The 17,021-nt window shown below is 38.2% G+C and overlaps 1 protein-coding gene across 1 annotated transcript in view; it reads right to left on the bottom strand.

Moving 5' to 3' along the window:
* Positions 1–17,021, bottom strand: part of LOC128696187 (protein turtle homolog B-like) — a 604,082-nt gene that overhangs the window by 251,142 nt on the left and 335,919 nt on the right. The window contains exon 3 of the mRNA XM_070094868.1: positions 15,532–15,716. Coding sequence (XP_069950969.1) covers positions 15,532–15,716 — 185 coding nt within the window. The remainder of the gene's footprint in view (positions 1–15,531; positions 15,717–17,021) is intronic.

Here is a 17,021-nt window from a genome sequence, read left to right as displayed (position 1 = left end):
GGATGCAATAATTTCGCCAAAATCATCCTGAACATAACGAGAAAAATATATTTCACTTTGTTTGCTTAGTAATAAATTATTGTAAACAAATCTAAAATATATTTAGTTGGGTTAGGCTAAAATAAATTGCGCTTGTTATAATAAGGTTAGGTAAGTTTTCTAAGTTTTTACATTAACATTAGTGAAAAAAATATATCTTTAAAGATGTAAGAGAAAACTTTAGAAAGGACTTAATTTTAAATGAGTTCTTGCTAATTGACCAGTTTTACCTATTAGGCACGACATATATATATATATATATATATATATATATATATATATATATATATATATAAAGAATACAAAGCAGTAAAAATAATAAATTTTTGTGTCACTCAAAGTTTTAAAGAAGCATTTAATAATGGTGTGTTACTAGGACCAGGAAGTACTGCGAAATTATTAGTTAATACCTCGAACGACTATGATTTTATTTTATTAAGAGGATGACAAACTACGTTCAGACATTATTAATTTTTCGGGGCTTGTAATTAGATCTTTTTTGCAGAATTTAACAGGTTAGTAATGCCAGACGAACACTTCTACTCACTTTTATCAGCCGATACTTCTTGTTAACTGTCTTTTTAGTATTTATGAAAACGATTATGAGAATAGGTTGGTGCAATGCTTGGAGAATATTGGGAAATCAGTTCTCGGCAGAACGGCTTTAAGTTGCTTCGTGCAAGTTAGTATGCATTAATATGTCAAGAAGCTGAAGTACCCGAGTCGTTCCACTGCAGTGAACATTTGGTGGCAGTCTCCTGAGGCATAACGAATGCATTCTGTTTGATAAGCAACATGTTTGCAACACCACCTCCAGCATCCTTGGTGCAACGTTCATAGTATGTATCTCATACTATATATACATGTTGGTGCCTCCATAAATTCTTTCTTTTCAAAGATTTCTCTACACCTACCTCTTTTCTTTCGTTTATTCTGTAGTTTATCTCGTTACTCATAGATCCATTTGCCGACATTCCCGGTCTCAAATATCTGTATACATTTACTTCCAACATATTCTCTCCCTTCCATTTAATTTCCAGTCTTTCACTGCCTAGATTTTTTGATACTTTCATCATCTTGTTCTCTTCTACTTTCGCTTATAATTTACTTCTTTTTTTTTTACATAGGCTTCCAAATTCCTCCACCAGGCTTCCCAACTTCTCTTCAGAATCTCTCGATAATAGTAAGTCTTCAGCAAAGAGCAACTGTGACAACTTCTTTGCATCAGATTTATTATCTTTTAATTCCACACCTATCCACAAAACCCTTGTATTTACTTCCTTTAAAAGCCTTTGTATAAAAATAAACATCAATGGTGACATCAGACATCCTTGTTTAAGGTCGATTTTTACTGGCAAACAGTCTTTCTTTCACCCTAAACTGAGCCTCACTATTCTCTTAAAATCTCTTTACAGCTTTTAGTAACCAACCATCTATTACATTTGCAATGTTCGCCACTTTCTTCCTCTATTCACCACATCATATACCTTTTCTAAACTCATTAATGCAACAAAAGTTCTTTATATTTCTCTATTGTTCACTTATATATCTGTTTAAACAGTCAACATTTCCTCAACTCTCCTAAATTTTCTTTGTTCCTCTTCAAGGTCAGGTTACGTAAGTTCGTCAGGAAACAGGACTATCTTACTTTGAACTTTTTCGATAATACTTCACTGATACACCTTACCTGGTATGCTAAATAGACTTACTCATATTTCTATATAATTTTCACACACTATTTTCCTCCTATGTCCCCGAATGTAAAGAAACTATGCATGCTGTTTGCTAATCCTTAGGTACCTTTCTTTCTGTCATGCATATAGTGAACAAATTCCAGAGTAATATCGCTCCCTACTCTTAATATCTCTGCCTTAATCCCATCTGTTCTAGTTACTTTACCCACATTTTATTCTACCCACTCGCCTGCCCACACTAATATAAGGCTCTTTTGTACTGGTGTAAGATGTTATTCCTCCATTCCCAATGCATGTTATTCCTCCATTCCCAATGCATGTTATTCCTCCATTCCCAATGCATGTTATTCCTCCATTCCCAATGCATGTTATTCCTCCATTCCCAATGCATGTTATTCCTCCATTCCCAATGCATGTTATTCCTCCATTCCCAATGCATGTTATTCCTCCATTCCCAATGCATGAGATTACTGTCTCCCTTTCTTTATTAAAAATTAACAGCTTCTGAAAATATTCCTTTCATCTTCCCAACACCTTTTCTTCCCCTCTAAAAATCTACCCTCTTTTGTTTTCAATTCCTTTTGCTCCCGAGGCTTTCTTAGCCTATTAATCTCCCACCCAACTGTTTCTTATTCTCAGCAAAATTAGTTGATAAACCTCACGCATTGGCTCTTCCCATCATTCTTTAAACCCTCAGTATATCAATTCTATGTGGTAAGAATATCTCGTATTATAACATTCTCCCTCACACCCTTCCCCCACTTTTTTTTATCTCAACATTAAATCAATCATTCCTCTTTCCTCCAGCACCCACCCTCTTATACCTCCAGACTTCGGCTGCGCACTCTACATTCTTAAATCTCTCTCATACCTTCATACCTCCCATACCCTCATATATATAATATATAATTATATATATATATATATATATATATATATATATATATATATATATATATATATATATATACATTGTGTGTGTGTGTGTGTGTGTGTGTGTGTCTGTCTGTCTGTGTGTGTCGTGTCGAATAGGTAAGATTTGTCACTTTGCAAGGACTCATTTAAAATTAAGTCTTTTTTTTTTTTTTAATTTTCTCTTATACGTATAAAAATATATTTTTTAATTTGTTAATGTAAAAATTAATAATTTTGTACCAAAAGAACCTTAGAAAGCTTACCTAACCTTGTTATAACAAGCGTAATTTAATTTAGCCTAATCCAACTTAATATATTTTATATAGGTTTACAAAATTTAATAAACAAACACAATGAAATACATTTTTTCCTTAGGTTCAGAATGGTTTTTGCGAAATTATTGCATACGCAAATTTTCGCTTGCCCTATTCGGCAAGAAGTGCGTTGCTATTTAAGCCAAAATAGCAAGTTTTCCCTATTCGGCACGACATATATATATTATACATGTTTAACAAATCGAAATTACCAAACTGTAGCTGTGAAGGTTTCGATCCCACGACCGTTTGTCCGTGTCATCAGAGGGACGCAGGATGTGATAAACACTTAACTTGGTGGGTCAAGCACATTGTTTGTCATGTCGTGTGTCTCTGATGAGAGTGGCAGACGGTTGGTTGGTTATTAATATCAGTTAACTTTTCATATTAATTATTTAGGACAGTAATGAAATAAGACATTTATTTGGAAAATTAAATGTTTATTTGTACAAGAATGTATACAATACCGACAAGATGAAATTAAGAGACACATGTGCAACATCTGGGTATCTTTATTGTAGACGTTTCGCCATCCAGTGGCTTTATTAATACAAATTCTAGGACATAATTTGAAGATAGAAGAACTATATACAGAAGAGGTAGTCAATCCCTCAATCTTGGACTTGGTGTGAAGAGCACCGTAGTCGTGGTGGTTCTGGAGCAGAGTCAAACGAACGAACGAACGAAAGTTCAGGTGAGATCCCAAATGGGATGAGCGGGGAAGACGGGACAGACGAAGAATAGTGCTGGAGAGGAGTGTTCTTAGTCATAGAAATAGAGCCAGGGCTTAACCCAACAGCGAAGGCGATCGTGGGACAGATATTGAGAAGAGAAATTCAGGCCCTTTTGTTGGGACTCCGGTGGGGTGAGCGGGGAGGACGGGACAGGCGAAGATTAGCGCTAGAGAGGAGTGTAGAACTGACCCACGTTCGCTAAGGCGAACGTGGGTCAGAGAATGGTACCTGTCAGAGAATCCAAGGTTATATGTAAATAGGGTTAGGAGCAGGATCATGCAAGGAGTAGAAAAGGTTGTGTTGGTTTGTGGGTCTGCGAATGTCTTCGTCAAGGAGAGAGGTCCAGTAGTCATGTCGTGTCTCAAGTTTGTCTGTCTGTCACTGAGCGTCTTCCAGTACAGATTCAGCGCAGGGATGTCTAACTGGGCATGGAGAGACTCGCTTGTGGCGAAGTCCTCCCAACTGACATCAAGCACCCAGCGCAGCACCTTGTCTTGGACACGCTGTAGTTTAAGTAAGTTTGTTTTTGAGAGGCACGTTGCAGCTTTTAGAGGCCCGCAAGGGCCTTACTAGCTTTTGCATGCCTTGAGTGAATGTGCCCGTGTAAGCGAAGAAGGTAGTCAAGATTAACGCCAAGGACAGTGACAGATTGTGTGATGAGGATGTAAGTGCGAGTGTCAGCTGTTCTGAGCTCGACAGGTAATGGAGGATCACGTTTCCTGTAGTTAAAATATGTAATGCTAGATTTATTTATTTTATGGAGCAGAGGCAAGGAGGCTCGCGCTTATATACTAACGTCAGGTGGAAAGGGGACGTGTAGCAGACGGGATTCCCCAGTGGAAGTAGGTCATACCCAAAGAGATGAGTTAGTTGTAGTAGTAATTGTCGTAGCCGTGAAAAAGATTATGTACATGCCATTAGAATCAAGATTCCATGATGTTGCAGTGTCTGACAAATCTTGATTCTGAGGACATGTACGTAATCTTCTTCACGGCTACGACAACAACTACTACAAGTAACACATCTCTTTGGGTATGACCTACTTCCACTGGGGAATCCCGCCTACCAGTGACTATGCCTTCGTCTGCTACACGTCCCCTTTCCACCTCATCTTCTGTATATAAGTTCTACTATCTTCAAATTTTGTCCTAGAATTTGTATTGATAAAGTCACTGGATGGTGAAATGTCTACAATAAAGATACCCAGATGTTGCACGTGTGTCTTAATTTCATCAAATGTTTATTTAAATAATACACGACAGTGATACAACAGGTAATGAACATTGCTACACCCTTTGGCACAGAGTTGACCAATGTTGAAAACATTTTTGGCAAGTTCTTCGTCGTGGTGTTAGGTAAGACACATATGGAACAGTTACGTATCTTTATTTCGAAACGTTTCTCCTACACAGTAGGCTTCTTCAGTCGAGTACAGAAAAGTTGATAGAAGAGACGTGAAGACGATGTAATCAGTCCATCACCCTTGAAGTTTCGAGGTGGTCAGTCTCTCAGTCTGGAGAAGAGTATCGTTCCATAGTCTGAAACAATATGGAGTGAAAAAAAAACTTGGACAACTTCTACTAGTGAGAATGGCTGGATTTGAGAGGGACGTGACCTCCCAACGACTACATTCTTACCTCTACTAGTGGCCTTCGTCTCACCTCCTGGCGGTATATAAGACTCCATCCTGTCACTTCAGCTCCATATTGTTTTCAGACTATGGAACGATACTCTTCTCCAGACTGAGGGACTGACCACCTCAAAACTTCAAGGGTGATGGACTGATTACATCGTCTTCACGTCTCTTCTATCAACTTTTCTGTACTCGACTGAAGGAGCCTACTCTGTAGGCGAAACGTTTCGAAATAAAGATACCTAATTGTTGCATGTGTGTCTTACCTAACAACCTGTCGGTATTTTATACCATTTTAATATCCACTCTTCGTCGTGGTACCAGGTCCTAATAACAGCAGCTATTAGCTTCTCCATAGTTGAACAGTCCTGTTTCTCGATCCTTCGTTTGGTTATTGCCTATAGATTATCAGTTGGGTTGAGGCCCGGAGAATTTCCCGGCCAATTTAGAATGCAAGATCCTACTTGAATATGCCTTCTCCATCAGGAAAGTCTCTGTCTTCAATGGAAAGCAAATGAGTTACCAGGATTGCTTTGTATTTGTCACAGTTCAGTCTCTCAATAACAAGCCGTTAGTAAAACTACCCCAAAACATCTTAGGTGGGTGTTTTGGTGCTTGTTGACTGTGTCCAGTTAGTAAAAGGTTCGCCTTCGCTCCGTGTCACTGCCACTGATCCCTACTCATGTACTTCAAATTGTGCCTCATCTGAAAATGTAACTTTTCTCCATTCATTATGATCGAGTGCCCACCGCAGCCATTTTTTCTTAATAGAAGTAGTCAATTGTTTCTTTACCTGCTTTCTGGCAGTTCTGCCAACTTTAAGGAGCCAAATATCTCTGTAAATCATTGCTGGTTTTCTTGGGAACCTCCACACTATTTCTTATAATAACCTTGTCATCGTGAGGTGTTGTCTTGCGTTGTCTTGCACATCTTCCTCGAGGCAGCGATTTACAATAACCAGTGTCGTCAGCTCTCTTCAAAATCCGACCAACAGTTAACTTTGCTAGGTTCAAATTTTCGGCTGTCTGTCTGAGATTCAAATCTGCGTGTTTTCTAAAAGCTTCAGTACTTTCATGCTTCTTAGGTGTAACATCCATCATAAATTTCAGCAATAATCATGAATTAAAGGGAAGAATTTGGTACAACTACATTCACTCATGGAGCATGCTTGCAGATATAGCCTTACAGAACAACAGCTACTGTAGCACTGACGAGAGTCGCAAGATAATACCAAATCTGGATGGTTGCCATAAGTCAGTAGCAAACTCTTAATTAACCCTTTTAGCTCCAACTCAAACTACATTAATTAAGCCGTAGACTAAGAGATATGAAATAATCGCAAAATTTACTTCTTTCGTGCCGAATAGGTAAAACTGGTCATATAGCAAGAACTCATTTAAAATTAAGTTTTCTAAAATTTTTCTCTTATCCGTTTAACCCTTAACCCTTAAACTGTCCAAGCGTAGATCTACGTTTTTCAACATTTGAAAGTATGTAGAAAAACGTAGATCTTCTTTTCTTTTACATTTGAAAACGGGTAAAAAATAACTTTGATCTACTTTTTTTTGTTATATTTGAAAATATGTAAAAAAAACGTAGATCTACTTTTGTAGCACTACGCATGTGAACGTAAATTTGTTTGGAGAGTTTAAGGGTTAAAGATATATTTTTTTTTCATTTATTGTAAAAATTAATAATTTTGTACCAAAAGACCCTTAGAAAACTTACCTAACCTTATTATAACAATCTCAGTTTAATTTAGCCTAATCCAACTAAATATATTTTTAGATAAGTTTACTATAATTTAATGATAAACAAACACATTGAAATGTATTTTTTTTCGTTAGGTTCAGAATGATTTTTGCGAAATTATTGTATGCAATAATTTCGCAAAAATCATTCTGAACCTAACGAAAAAAATACATTTCAATGTGTTTGTTTTTCGCTTGCCTTATTCGGCAAGAAGAGCGTTGCTATTTAAGCCAAAATCGCAGGTTTTACCTTTTCGGCACCACACACACACACACACACACACACACACACACACACATATATATATATATATATATATATATATATATATATATATATAATATATATATATATATATATATATATATATATATATATATATATATATATATATATATATATATATATATACAAAACAACCACTGTGAAAGAATAATGAAATTTCAAGCGCTTTCTTGACTACTCACATTATTGTTCCTTGATAATGTGAGTAGTCACGAAAGCGCTTGGAATTTCATAATTCTTTCACAGTGGTTGTATTGCATATATATATATATATATATATATATATATATATATATATATATATATATATATATATATATAATTATGTCGTGCCTAATAGGTAAAACTGGTCAATTAGCAAGAACTCATTTAAAATTAAGTCCTTTCTAAAAATTTCTCTTATACGTTTAAAGATATATTTTTTTCATTAATGTTAATGTAAAAAAATTTAATTTTGCACCAAAAGAATCTTAGAAAACTTACCTAACCTTATTATAACAAGCGCAATTTATTTTAGCCTAATCCTACTAAATATATTTTAAATACTTTTACAGTAATTTAATATTAAAACACAATGAAATACATATTTTTCGTTAGGTTCAGAATGATTTTTACGAAATTATTGCATACACAAATTTTCGCTTGTCCTATATGGCAAGATGAGCGTTGCGATTTAAACCAAGATCGCAAATTCTGCCTATCCGGCACGACATATATATATGCAATACGATCACATAAACAGGTGATATCAGAATATGTGAGAAGCCACGAAAGCGATTGGAATTTCACTATTTTTTCTCAGGGGTTGTTTTACATTATATATATATATATATATATATATATATATATATATATATATATATATATATATATATATATTATGCAAAAAACCACGAGGGGAGTAGAATGATAGCTTTAGGCATTTCGTGTTGCAATCAGCACGTCATCAGGAGCTTGCAAAATTGCAGAAAAGAGGAGGATGTCCCAGCAAGTACGTTCCCAAAGGACGTCTTCACATGGAGAGAGTGCGTGAGTGAGGGAGGGAGAGAAAGAAGGATACTGCAAGTGCCCCCAGGAACACCATTGCCCACATCTAGAAGGATTAATATTATAGCATTAGAAAAATCCCACAAACATTGATATTGCAATAACCTAAACGAAATTAATGTGGCAATAATAAAAATTTCGGCCACACCCCGCTATGATATCAGAGACTTTACATACATAAATATATTGTCAGTGATATAGAAGTCACTGGCAATTATGGGGTAGCCAACCAAGGGACAGCGTGTCCATTTAAAGGGGATGGGACGAGAGAACGTTAACATTTAACAGGGAGACTTCTGAAAGTTATGTAAAGGAAACGGGGCTCATTGAAATAAACTCATTTAAACAGGGAGGCATCTGAAATAACAAGAAAGACGGTCACGGTTATTCAACCCTCATAATTCTGAGGCAAACTCTCGTTCATTGTGTTTGTTTATTAAGTTATTGTAAAGTTATCTAAAATATATTTAGTTGGATTAGGCTATATTAAATTGCTGGATGTCCTGGTTTTAAGTGAAACAAAGCTGAAGGGGGTGGGAAAGTTTCAGTGGGGAGAAATAAATGGGATTAGGTCAGGGGTTTCAAATACAGTTAGAGCTAAAGAAGGAGTAGCAATAATGTTGAAGGATAAGTTATGGCAGAAAACGAGGGAATATAAATGTATATTCGAGGATTATGTGGAGAAAAATAAGGGTTGGATGTGAAAAGTGAGTTATAGCAAGCATTTATGCACCAGAAGAGAGAAGTATAGAGGAGAGAGATAGATTTTGGGAAATGTTGAGTGAATGCGTGGGGAGTTTTGAACCAAATGAGAGAGTACGTGTGGTTGGGGATTTCAATGCTAAAGTGGTTAAAAATGTGGAGGGAGTAGTAGGTAAATTTGGGGTGCCAGAGGTACACGAAAATGGGGAGCCTTTAATTGAGCTATGTGTAGAAAGAGGTTTGGTAATAAGTAATACATATTTTATGAAGAAGAGGATAAGTATACAAGGTATGATATAGCACGTAATGAAAGTAGTTTGTTAGATTATGTATTGGTGGATAAAAGGTTGATGGGTAGGCTTCATGATGTATGTGTTTATAGAGGGGCAACTGATATATTGGATCATTAGTTATAGCTATAGTTAGTTACAGGTAGATGGGACAAAAGGAAAATGGAAACAAGTAAGAGAGAGGTTAAAGTATATAAACTAAGGGAGGAGGAAGTTAGGGTGAAATATAAGCAACTATTGGCAGAAAGGTGGGCTAGTGCGAGTGAGTAGTGGGGGGGGGGGGGAGGGGGTTAAGAGGGTTGGAATAGTTTTAAAAATGCAGTATTAGAATGTGGGGCAGAAGTTTGTGGCCATAGAAGAGTGGGCACAGGAGGAAAGAGAGGGATTGGTGGAATGATGAAGTAAAGGGTGTGATAAAAGAGAAATAGTTTATGAGAGGTTTTTACAAAGCAGAAGTGTTATAAGAGCATAATATATGGAGAATGTAAGAACGGTGAAGGGAGTGGTGAGAGAGTGCAAAAGGAGAGCAGATGACAGAGTGGGAGAGGCTGTTAGGGAAAAGTGAGTTGTAAGTGGTGTTAGGGTTCAGGCAACCAGGAACCATTAGCGAGTTATGTCGCACACTCCCCTCTGGCGGGCTGGGGCGAAACTCTAGTTCCTGGTGTCTTATGTGTTTCAATTTCTACTCCTGGTAGTATTGACCTTACCTGGTGTGAGTTGAAGTTTGGAGAGTCACTTCACCTCCACTTTTCTCCTGATCAGGTAAGGTGATCTACCAGGAGTATTACTGTTCGTTGTTTTCTTTTGTTTGCTGGTTACCAGTAATGATTTTGGCATTTATTACCACTCTTTTTCATTCTTAAATGTTTGCCTGACTGTTGGTAACTAGTCCATTTTTTCTAATTACCAGCTCTGCTCCTGGGGTAGTCATCCAGGGTAGACGCCAGATAAGGGAGCAAGATACTTGTTAATTGGACTAATTAACATTTTCCGACTACTACCGGCCCTTATTTATCCTACTTGTGGTGGTCCAACCAAGTAGTACAGGACATTCCAAAACATCGGACTGTTAGCATCCGCCCAGGATTACCTACATCGTCATAAACATCACATTCATCCGGGGCCTTACCTACTCCTGCCCTAATACAGCACCAGAACCAAAGGCCACTTTTATTATATTAAAATTTTAAGTAAAATCCTCAAAAGACAATATTCTTATTATTCCTAGAGTCGTTCTTTATTTATATTTCCATTAGTTTTTTGCTCACATGGAAGGAGCTCCACTGACAAGACACTGTCAATAAATTTTAATGAAAACAAGAAAATTTTTTGGAGTGGGATAAGCAAGTTAAGAAAGCCTAGGGAACGAATAAATTTGTCTGTTAAAAACGGAGTAGGGGAGTTAGTAGATGGGCACCTGGAGGTATTGGGTAGATGGCGGGAATATTTTGAGGAACTTTTAAATGTCGACGAAGAAAGGGAGGCGGTAATTTCATGCCCTGGCCAGGGAGGTATAACATCTTTTAGGGGTGAACAAGAACAGGATGTGGGTGTGGGAGTGGTGCGTGAGGCATTACATAGAATGAAAGGGGGTAAAGTAGCAGGAACTGATGGGATCATGACAGAAATGTTAAAAGTAGGTAGGGGGGATATAGTGTTGGAGTGGTTGGTATTTTGGTTTAATAAATGTATGAAAGAGGGGAAGGTACCTAGGGATTGGCAGAGAGCATGTATAGTTCCTTTATATAAAGGGAAGGGGACAAAAGATATTGTATAAATTATAGGGGAATAAGCTTACTGAGTATACCAGGGAAAGTGTACGGTAGGGTTATTATTGAAAGGATTGCGGATGAGCAAGGAGGCTTTACAGTGGGTAAGGGATGTGTAGATCAAGTGTTTATATTGAAGCATATATGTGAACAGTATTTAGATGAAGGTAGGGAAGTTTTCATTGCATATAAATGCAATGAAAAGGCATATGATAGTGGATAGGGGAGCAATGTGGCAGATGTTGCAAGTATATGGAATAGGTAGTAAGTTACTAAATGCTGTAAAGAGTTTTTATGAGGATAGTGAGGCTCAGGTTAGGTTGTGTAGAAAAGAGGGATATTACTTCCCGGTAAAAGTAGGTCTTAGACAGGGATGTGTAATTTCACCATGGTTAATGTATTTATAGATGGGGTTGTAAATGCTAAGGTGCTGGGGGAGAGGGGTGGGATTAAATAATGGGGAATCAAATACAAAATGGGAGTTGATGCAGTTAGTTTATGCTGATGATTGCTTATGGATGATTCTAAAGAAAAGTTGCAAAGGTTAGTGGACGAGTTTGGGAAGGTGTGTAAAGGTAGAAAGTTGAAAGTGAACATAGATAAGAGTAAGGTGATGAGGGTATCAAATGGTTTAGATAAAGAAAATTGGATATATTGGAGAGAAGAAGTATGGAAGAAGTGAATGTTTTCAGATATATGGAAGTTGGTGTGTCAGCGGATGGGTTTATGAAGGATGAGGTTAACCATAGAATTGATGAGGGAAAAAGGCGAGTGGTATGTTGAGGTATATGTGGAGACAAAAAAAAACCTGTTATCTATGGAGACAAAGAAGGGAATTTATGAAAGTATAGTGGTACCAACACTCTTACATGGGTGTGAAGCAGCGAGGAGGTGGTTGGAGGCAGTGGAGATGTCCTGTCTAAGGGCAATGTGTGGTGTAAATATTATGCAGAGAATTCGAAGTGTTAAAATTAAGAGAAGGTGTGGAGTTAATAAAAGTATTAGAGGGCTGATGAGGGGTTGTTGAGGTGGTTTAGTCATGTAGAGAATAGAACAAAGTAGAATGACATGGAGAACGTATAAATCTCAAGGGGAAGGAAGGTGGGGTAGGGGTCGTCCTCGAAAAGGAGGTTTTGTGGGCGAGGGACTTGGACTTCCAGCAAGCGTGCATGAGCGTGTTAAAAGTGAATGGAGACGAATGGATTTTGGGACCTGACGCGCTGTTGGAGTGTGAACAGGGTAATATTTAGTGAAGGGATTCAAGGAAACCAGTCATTTTTATGTAGCCAGACTTGAGGGGTTTGGGACATTGGCAGTTTGGAGGGATGTGTAATAGGACGGCATATATATAATTGGAGCCCTGCTATTATATTCTGTATGGAGTTTATTATATTTCAGGTCACTTTTTATATTGCATCTTCATATATACTTCTAATCTGTTGTATCTGGGCACCTCTGCGAAAACAGTGATTATGTGTGAGGTGAAATTTTGGAATGATGAAAGTATTTTCATTTTGGGGATTTTCTTTTTGGGTCACCCTGCCTAGGTGGGAGACGGCCGACTTGTTGTGTGTGTGTGTGTGTGTATATATATATATATATATATATATATATATATATATATATATATATATATATATATATATATATATATGTCGTGCCGAATATGTAAAACTGGTCAATTAGCAAGAACTCATTTAAAATTAAGTCCTTTCTAAAATTTTCTCTTATAAGTTTAAAGATATATTTTTTTCATTAATGTTGATGTAAAAATTTATAATTTTGCACCAAAAGGAACTTAGAAAACTTACCTAACCTTATTATAACGAGTGCAATTTAGTTTAGCTTAACCCAACTAAATATATTTTAGATTTGTTTACAATAATTAAATACTAAACAAACACAGTGAAATATATTTTTTTTTCGTTAGGTTCAGAATGATTTTGGCGAAATTATTGCATACACAAATTTTCACTTGTCCTATATGGCAAGATGAGCGTTGCTATTTAAGCCAAGATCGCAAGTTCTGCCTATTCGGCACGACATATATTATATATATATATGATGAACCTGACTGGTCCGGCGAGCTTGGTACCAAATAGGTGCCGGAGTAGAGGATTTTCCAAACCATTGAAGGTTTGTGTAAAAAATGACAAAAATAATGCACATACTGCACTGTATTACTGCATATCCATTTCCAAAATGTTTCTATATGCAATATAAATTAAAGTTGAGTAATATCTGGAAGGTCTATATCTGGGTTGTGTTGCGGGACATGTGGGTTGTGTTGCGGGACATGTGGGTTGTGTTGCGGGACATGTGGGTTGTGTTGCGGGACATGTGTGTAATCCTCTGAAACATGTCTTGTGGTGTTCGCGCTTCATACATTTAGGCTCCACTTTGACAAGATCCTGCCTTACCTTACCATAAACAAACTCATCACTTCTTGCTCAGATTAAAATTTCTTTGCTCAAGCCCTGCAATTAAGTCGGTTGCCAACTGAGTAAACCTGTCGGTTGAAAATCTTTCTTCATCTTGCGCTTTATCCATCATCTTCATCGATATCTGCACTCATCTCCTGTTTATTGTTGTTTCCCTGTACCATACTTAGAATTTCTTAGCATGTCGTTTGATTGACGACTGGGACATACGAGTCACCGTTCATCCACTCTTGTAGGTCCTCATCTTATTGAGCTTTAATTATTTCCAGGGTTGCGTTACCACCACTTGAAGGGTAAAATGACAGTAATCCAAGGTAATATTGAAGCATCAACCACTGTAAGTCAGCTGTGGCGGACGTAAACAATATGGGGCAGCGGTGGTGCCACAACTGGCCAAGCGGTGGTGCCACAACTGGCCAAGCGGTGGTCATGCAAGATTGAAATCACTGTCCCGAACCATCGAAGCTGCCGGAGAAGTGAGTTCTGGACTAGTGAGGAAACGTTTCGCCACGTAGTGGCTCCATCAGTCCAATACAAAGAAGGGTGGTGAAGATCAGAAGGAGACTGAGGTAATCAGTCCCTCAGCCTTGAGTCGATGTAATTAGTTTATCAGTCTAGAAAAGATTGATGGACTGATTACATCGACTCCAGGCTGAGGGACTGATTCCCTCAATCTCCATGTGATCTTCACCACACTTCTTTATACTGGACTGATGAAACCACTGTGTAGCGGAATTTTCCTCAATAAAGATTCCCGTGTCTAATTTATCAACTTGCCGGTTCTCTGAATCATATTTCTACACCCTCATACGCATATATACAGTACTTTCTTTGGTGTTCGTTATTTCACGTCCAGTCATTATCTGTGCTGACTTAGGATTTACGAAAGACCTGCCAAATATGGGCCAGTAGGCTTGCATCAGTGTTTCTCTAAACTCATGTTACATGATGTCAGTTTAATGTTTTTCACCATAATTTGTTAAGATTTTTATGTCTCTATTGAAACTACAATGTTTTCTCCTTCCAGTCCGTAGTGTAACCGCCGATCACGTTACCTACAAATAAAAAGTGGGGCAGCCGATCTGTGTCGCGTAACTGTGTCATGCTGTACCCACTCCAGTCTCCTTCAACTGGGTCTGTGAGTCACTTTCCTGTTAGTCAGAGCCGTTTGTTGGTTTACGAGATGACTCTTTGTGCGATATCCTTCCTTTGCCCCTTCCCTTCACGCCTGTGTGTGACTATGATCCAAGACTGATCGAAATGTCGTCATAAGTTTCATTCTCCTATGTGCGGGTTATCTGTGTATTGTTGCGGTCACTGTGTTGCGCCAGTCTACACGATTAGCCTGTCTGCTAGCTCAGAACTCTACTCCGTCTCATTAGCAGCTGACACCCGATGGAGTTTGAATCTCCCATATCTTCCATCACCTTTACATGGGTTCAGCCTATCTTCTCTGACTTGTGAAGCCAACAAACTCGGAGAATAGTTCGACTGATTCATATCTGCCGCTTTATTTCCACATCAGCTGTTTGATGACCGCAATTACTTGGCTGTGGAGGTGCATTCTCTACTGCTGGATCTCGATAATTAATATTCTTTCACAGCCTATAAGTCGCAAATCGTGTTCACTATCACCTCTTCTTTATTGATTAGCATTTAGTCAATTCTTATTATGTTTTTTTAGATTTTCTTTCTCTGTTTCAATTAGTATTAACATTACTGTTTGTATTTTTATTTTTGTCATAATTTTAAATGATTTGATTACGTCCATTCTCTGTTTACTTTTAATAATTATTGCTTATTTTCATTTTGCAATATTTCCTCTAAGGATGAAGTCCTGATCTTCTACTAAGATCCTAATCCATACACTCTTATAAGGTAAACAGAACAGTACATGAGAAAATAATCTAACTTACCGACGACGGTGAGGTTGACGAGGCTGGTGTGTGTGGGAGAGCGGAAGAACTCGACACGACACTCGTAGATGCCAGCGTGGAGGAGAGTGATCCTGGCCAGAGTGAGAGTGGCGGTACCGCGGGAGGTACTCATCAGGGATTCTGCTCTCACACTATCCTTCTCTTGTGACTCCCTCCCGTCGTACCTTTCATCAGAAGAGCAGGAGTGAGTGATATTAAAACAGTGCGTGGTTCCCGCCAGTCCCCGACCTGTCATCATAATGTATATGTTGTAATTTATATGCCATAATTTATATGCCATGTTAATCACCTCCTTGTACCATCAATTCATCCTGTAAACTTTTATGTCATTATGCATAGTATAGTATACTATGCATATGTCTAAAAGATGGGGTAGTGGGAAAAGTAGAATATTCAGTCAGACTTAAAGAAGAAATTTCTGTATCTTTCCTGGAAGCTTTTGTATTTACTTTACCGAGGCTATGGGTCTCCCACACCAACACTCACGCACAAATACAAGCGCGCACTCACCAACTACATCCACACACACACACACACACACACACACACACACACACACACACACACACACACACACACAGGAGCTAAGACTCGACCCCAACAACCACAAATAGGTGAGTACACACACACACACACACACACACACACACACACACACACACACACACACAAGGACACTGACTGGGAAAACCTGGAGCCACATGGGGGCCCAGAAACGTGGAGGGCTAAGAGGATGGATGTAGTACTGGAAAAACTCGTGCATCAACACGTTAGAGAGACTACCAGAGAGAGAGGAAAGGACGAACCAGTAACACTGGACCTAGTATTTACCTTGAGTAGTTCGGATATTGAGGACATCTCATATGAAAGGCCCCTCTGAGCTAGTGATCACGTGGTCCTGAGCTTCGAGTACATAGTTACAAGTGAAGAGGGAAGCAGGAAGGGCAGGACGAATGAAGGCAAACTACAAAAGAGGGGGCCTACACAGGCATGAGGAATTTCCTGTACAGGGTTCAGTGGCAGGGAAATCAAGAAGTGAAATAATGGAATATGATACAACAAAATGCAAGGAAGCAGAGGAGAGGTTCATACCAAGGGCACCATAAATAATTAGAAGCCAGAACGAGCCCCTGGTTCACCCAAAGGTGTAGAGAGGTCAAAACTAAGTACGCTAGAGAATGGAAGAGATACAGAAGACAAAGAACCTAGGAAAATAAGGAGATAAATCGAAGAGCCAGAAATGAATATGCATAGGTAAGGAAGAAGGCCCAGCGACAATACGAAAATAATGTAGCAGCGACAGCTAAGTCTGAGCATAAGCAGTTGTACAATGACATCAGGAGGAAAACAACAGTCAAGAACCAAGTAATCCTGAGGAAGGAAGGACAGGAGATCACAAGAAACGACTAAGAAGTAAGTGAAGAGCTCGATATGAAATTTAAGAAAGTATTTACAGTGGAGACAAAAAG

Source organism: Cherax quadricarinatus, chromosome 48 (assembly GCF_038502225.1).
Source record: "Cherax quadricarinatus isolate ZL_2023a chromosome 48, ASM3850222v1, whole genome shotgun sequence".
NCBI lineage: Eukaryota > Metazoa > Arthropoda > Malacostraca > Decapoda > Parastacidae > Cherax > Cherax quadricarinatus.
The sequence above is the reverse complement of the archived record's forward strand: the minus strand, read 5'-3'. Positions and strand labels throughout refer to the sequence as shown.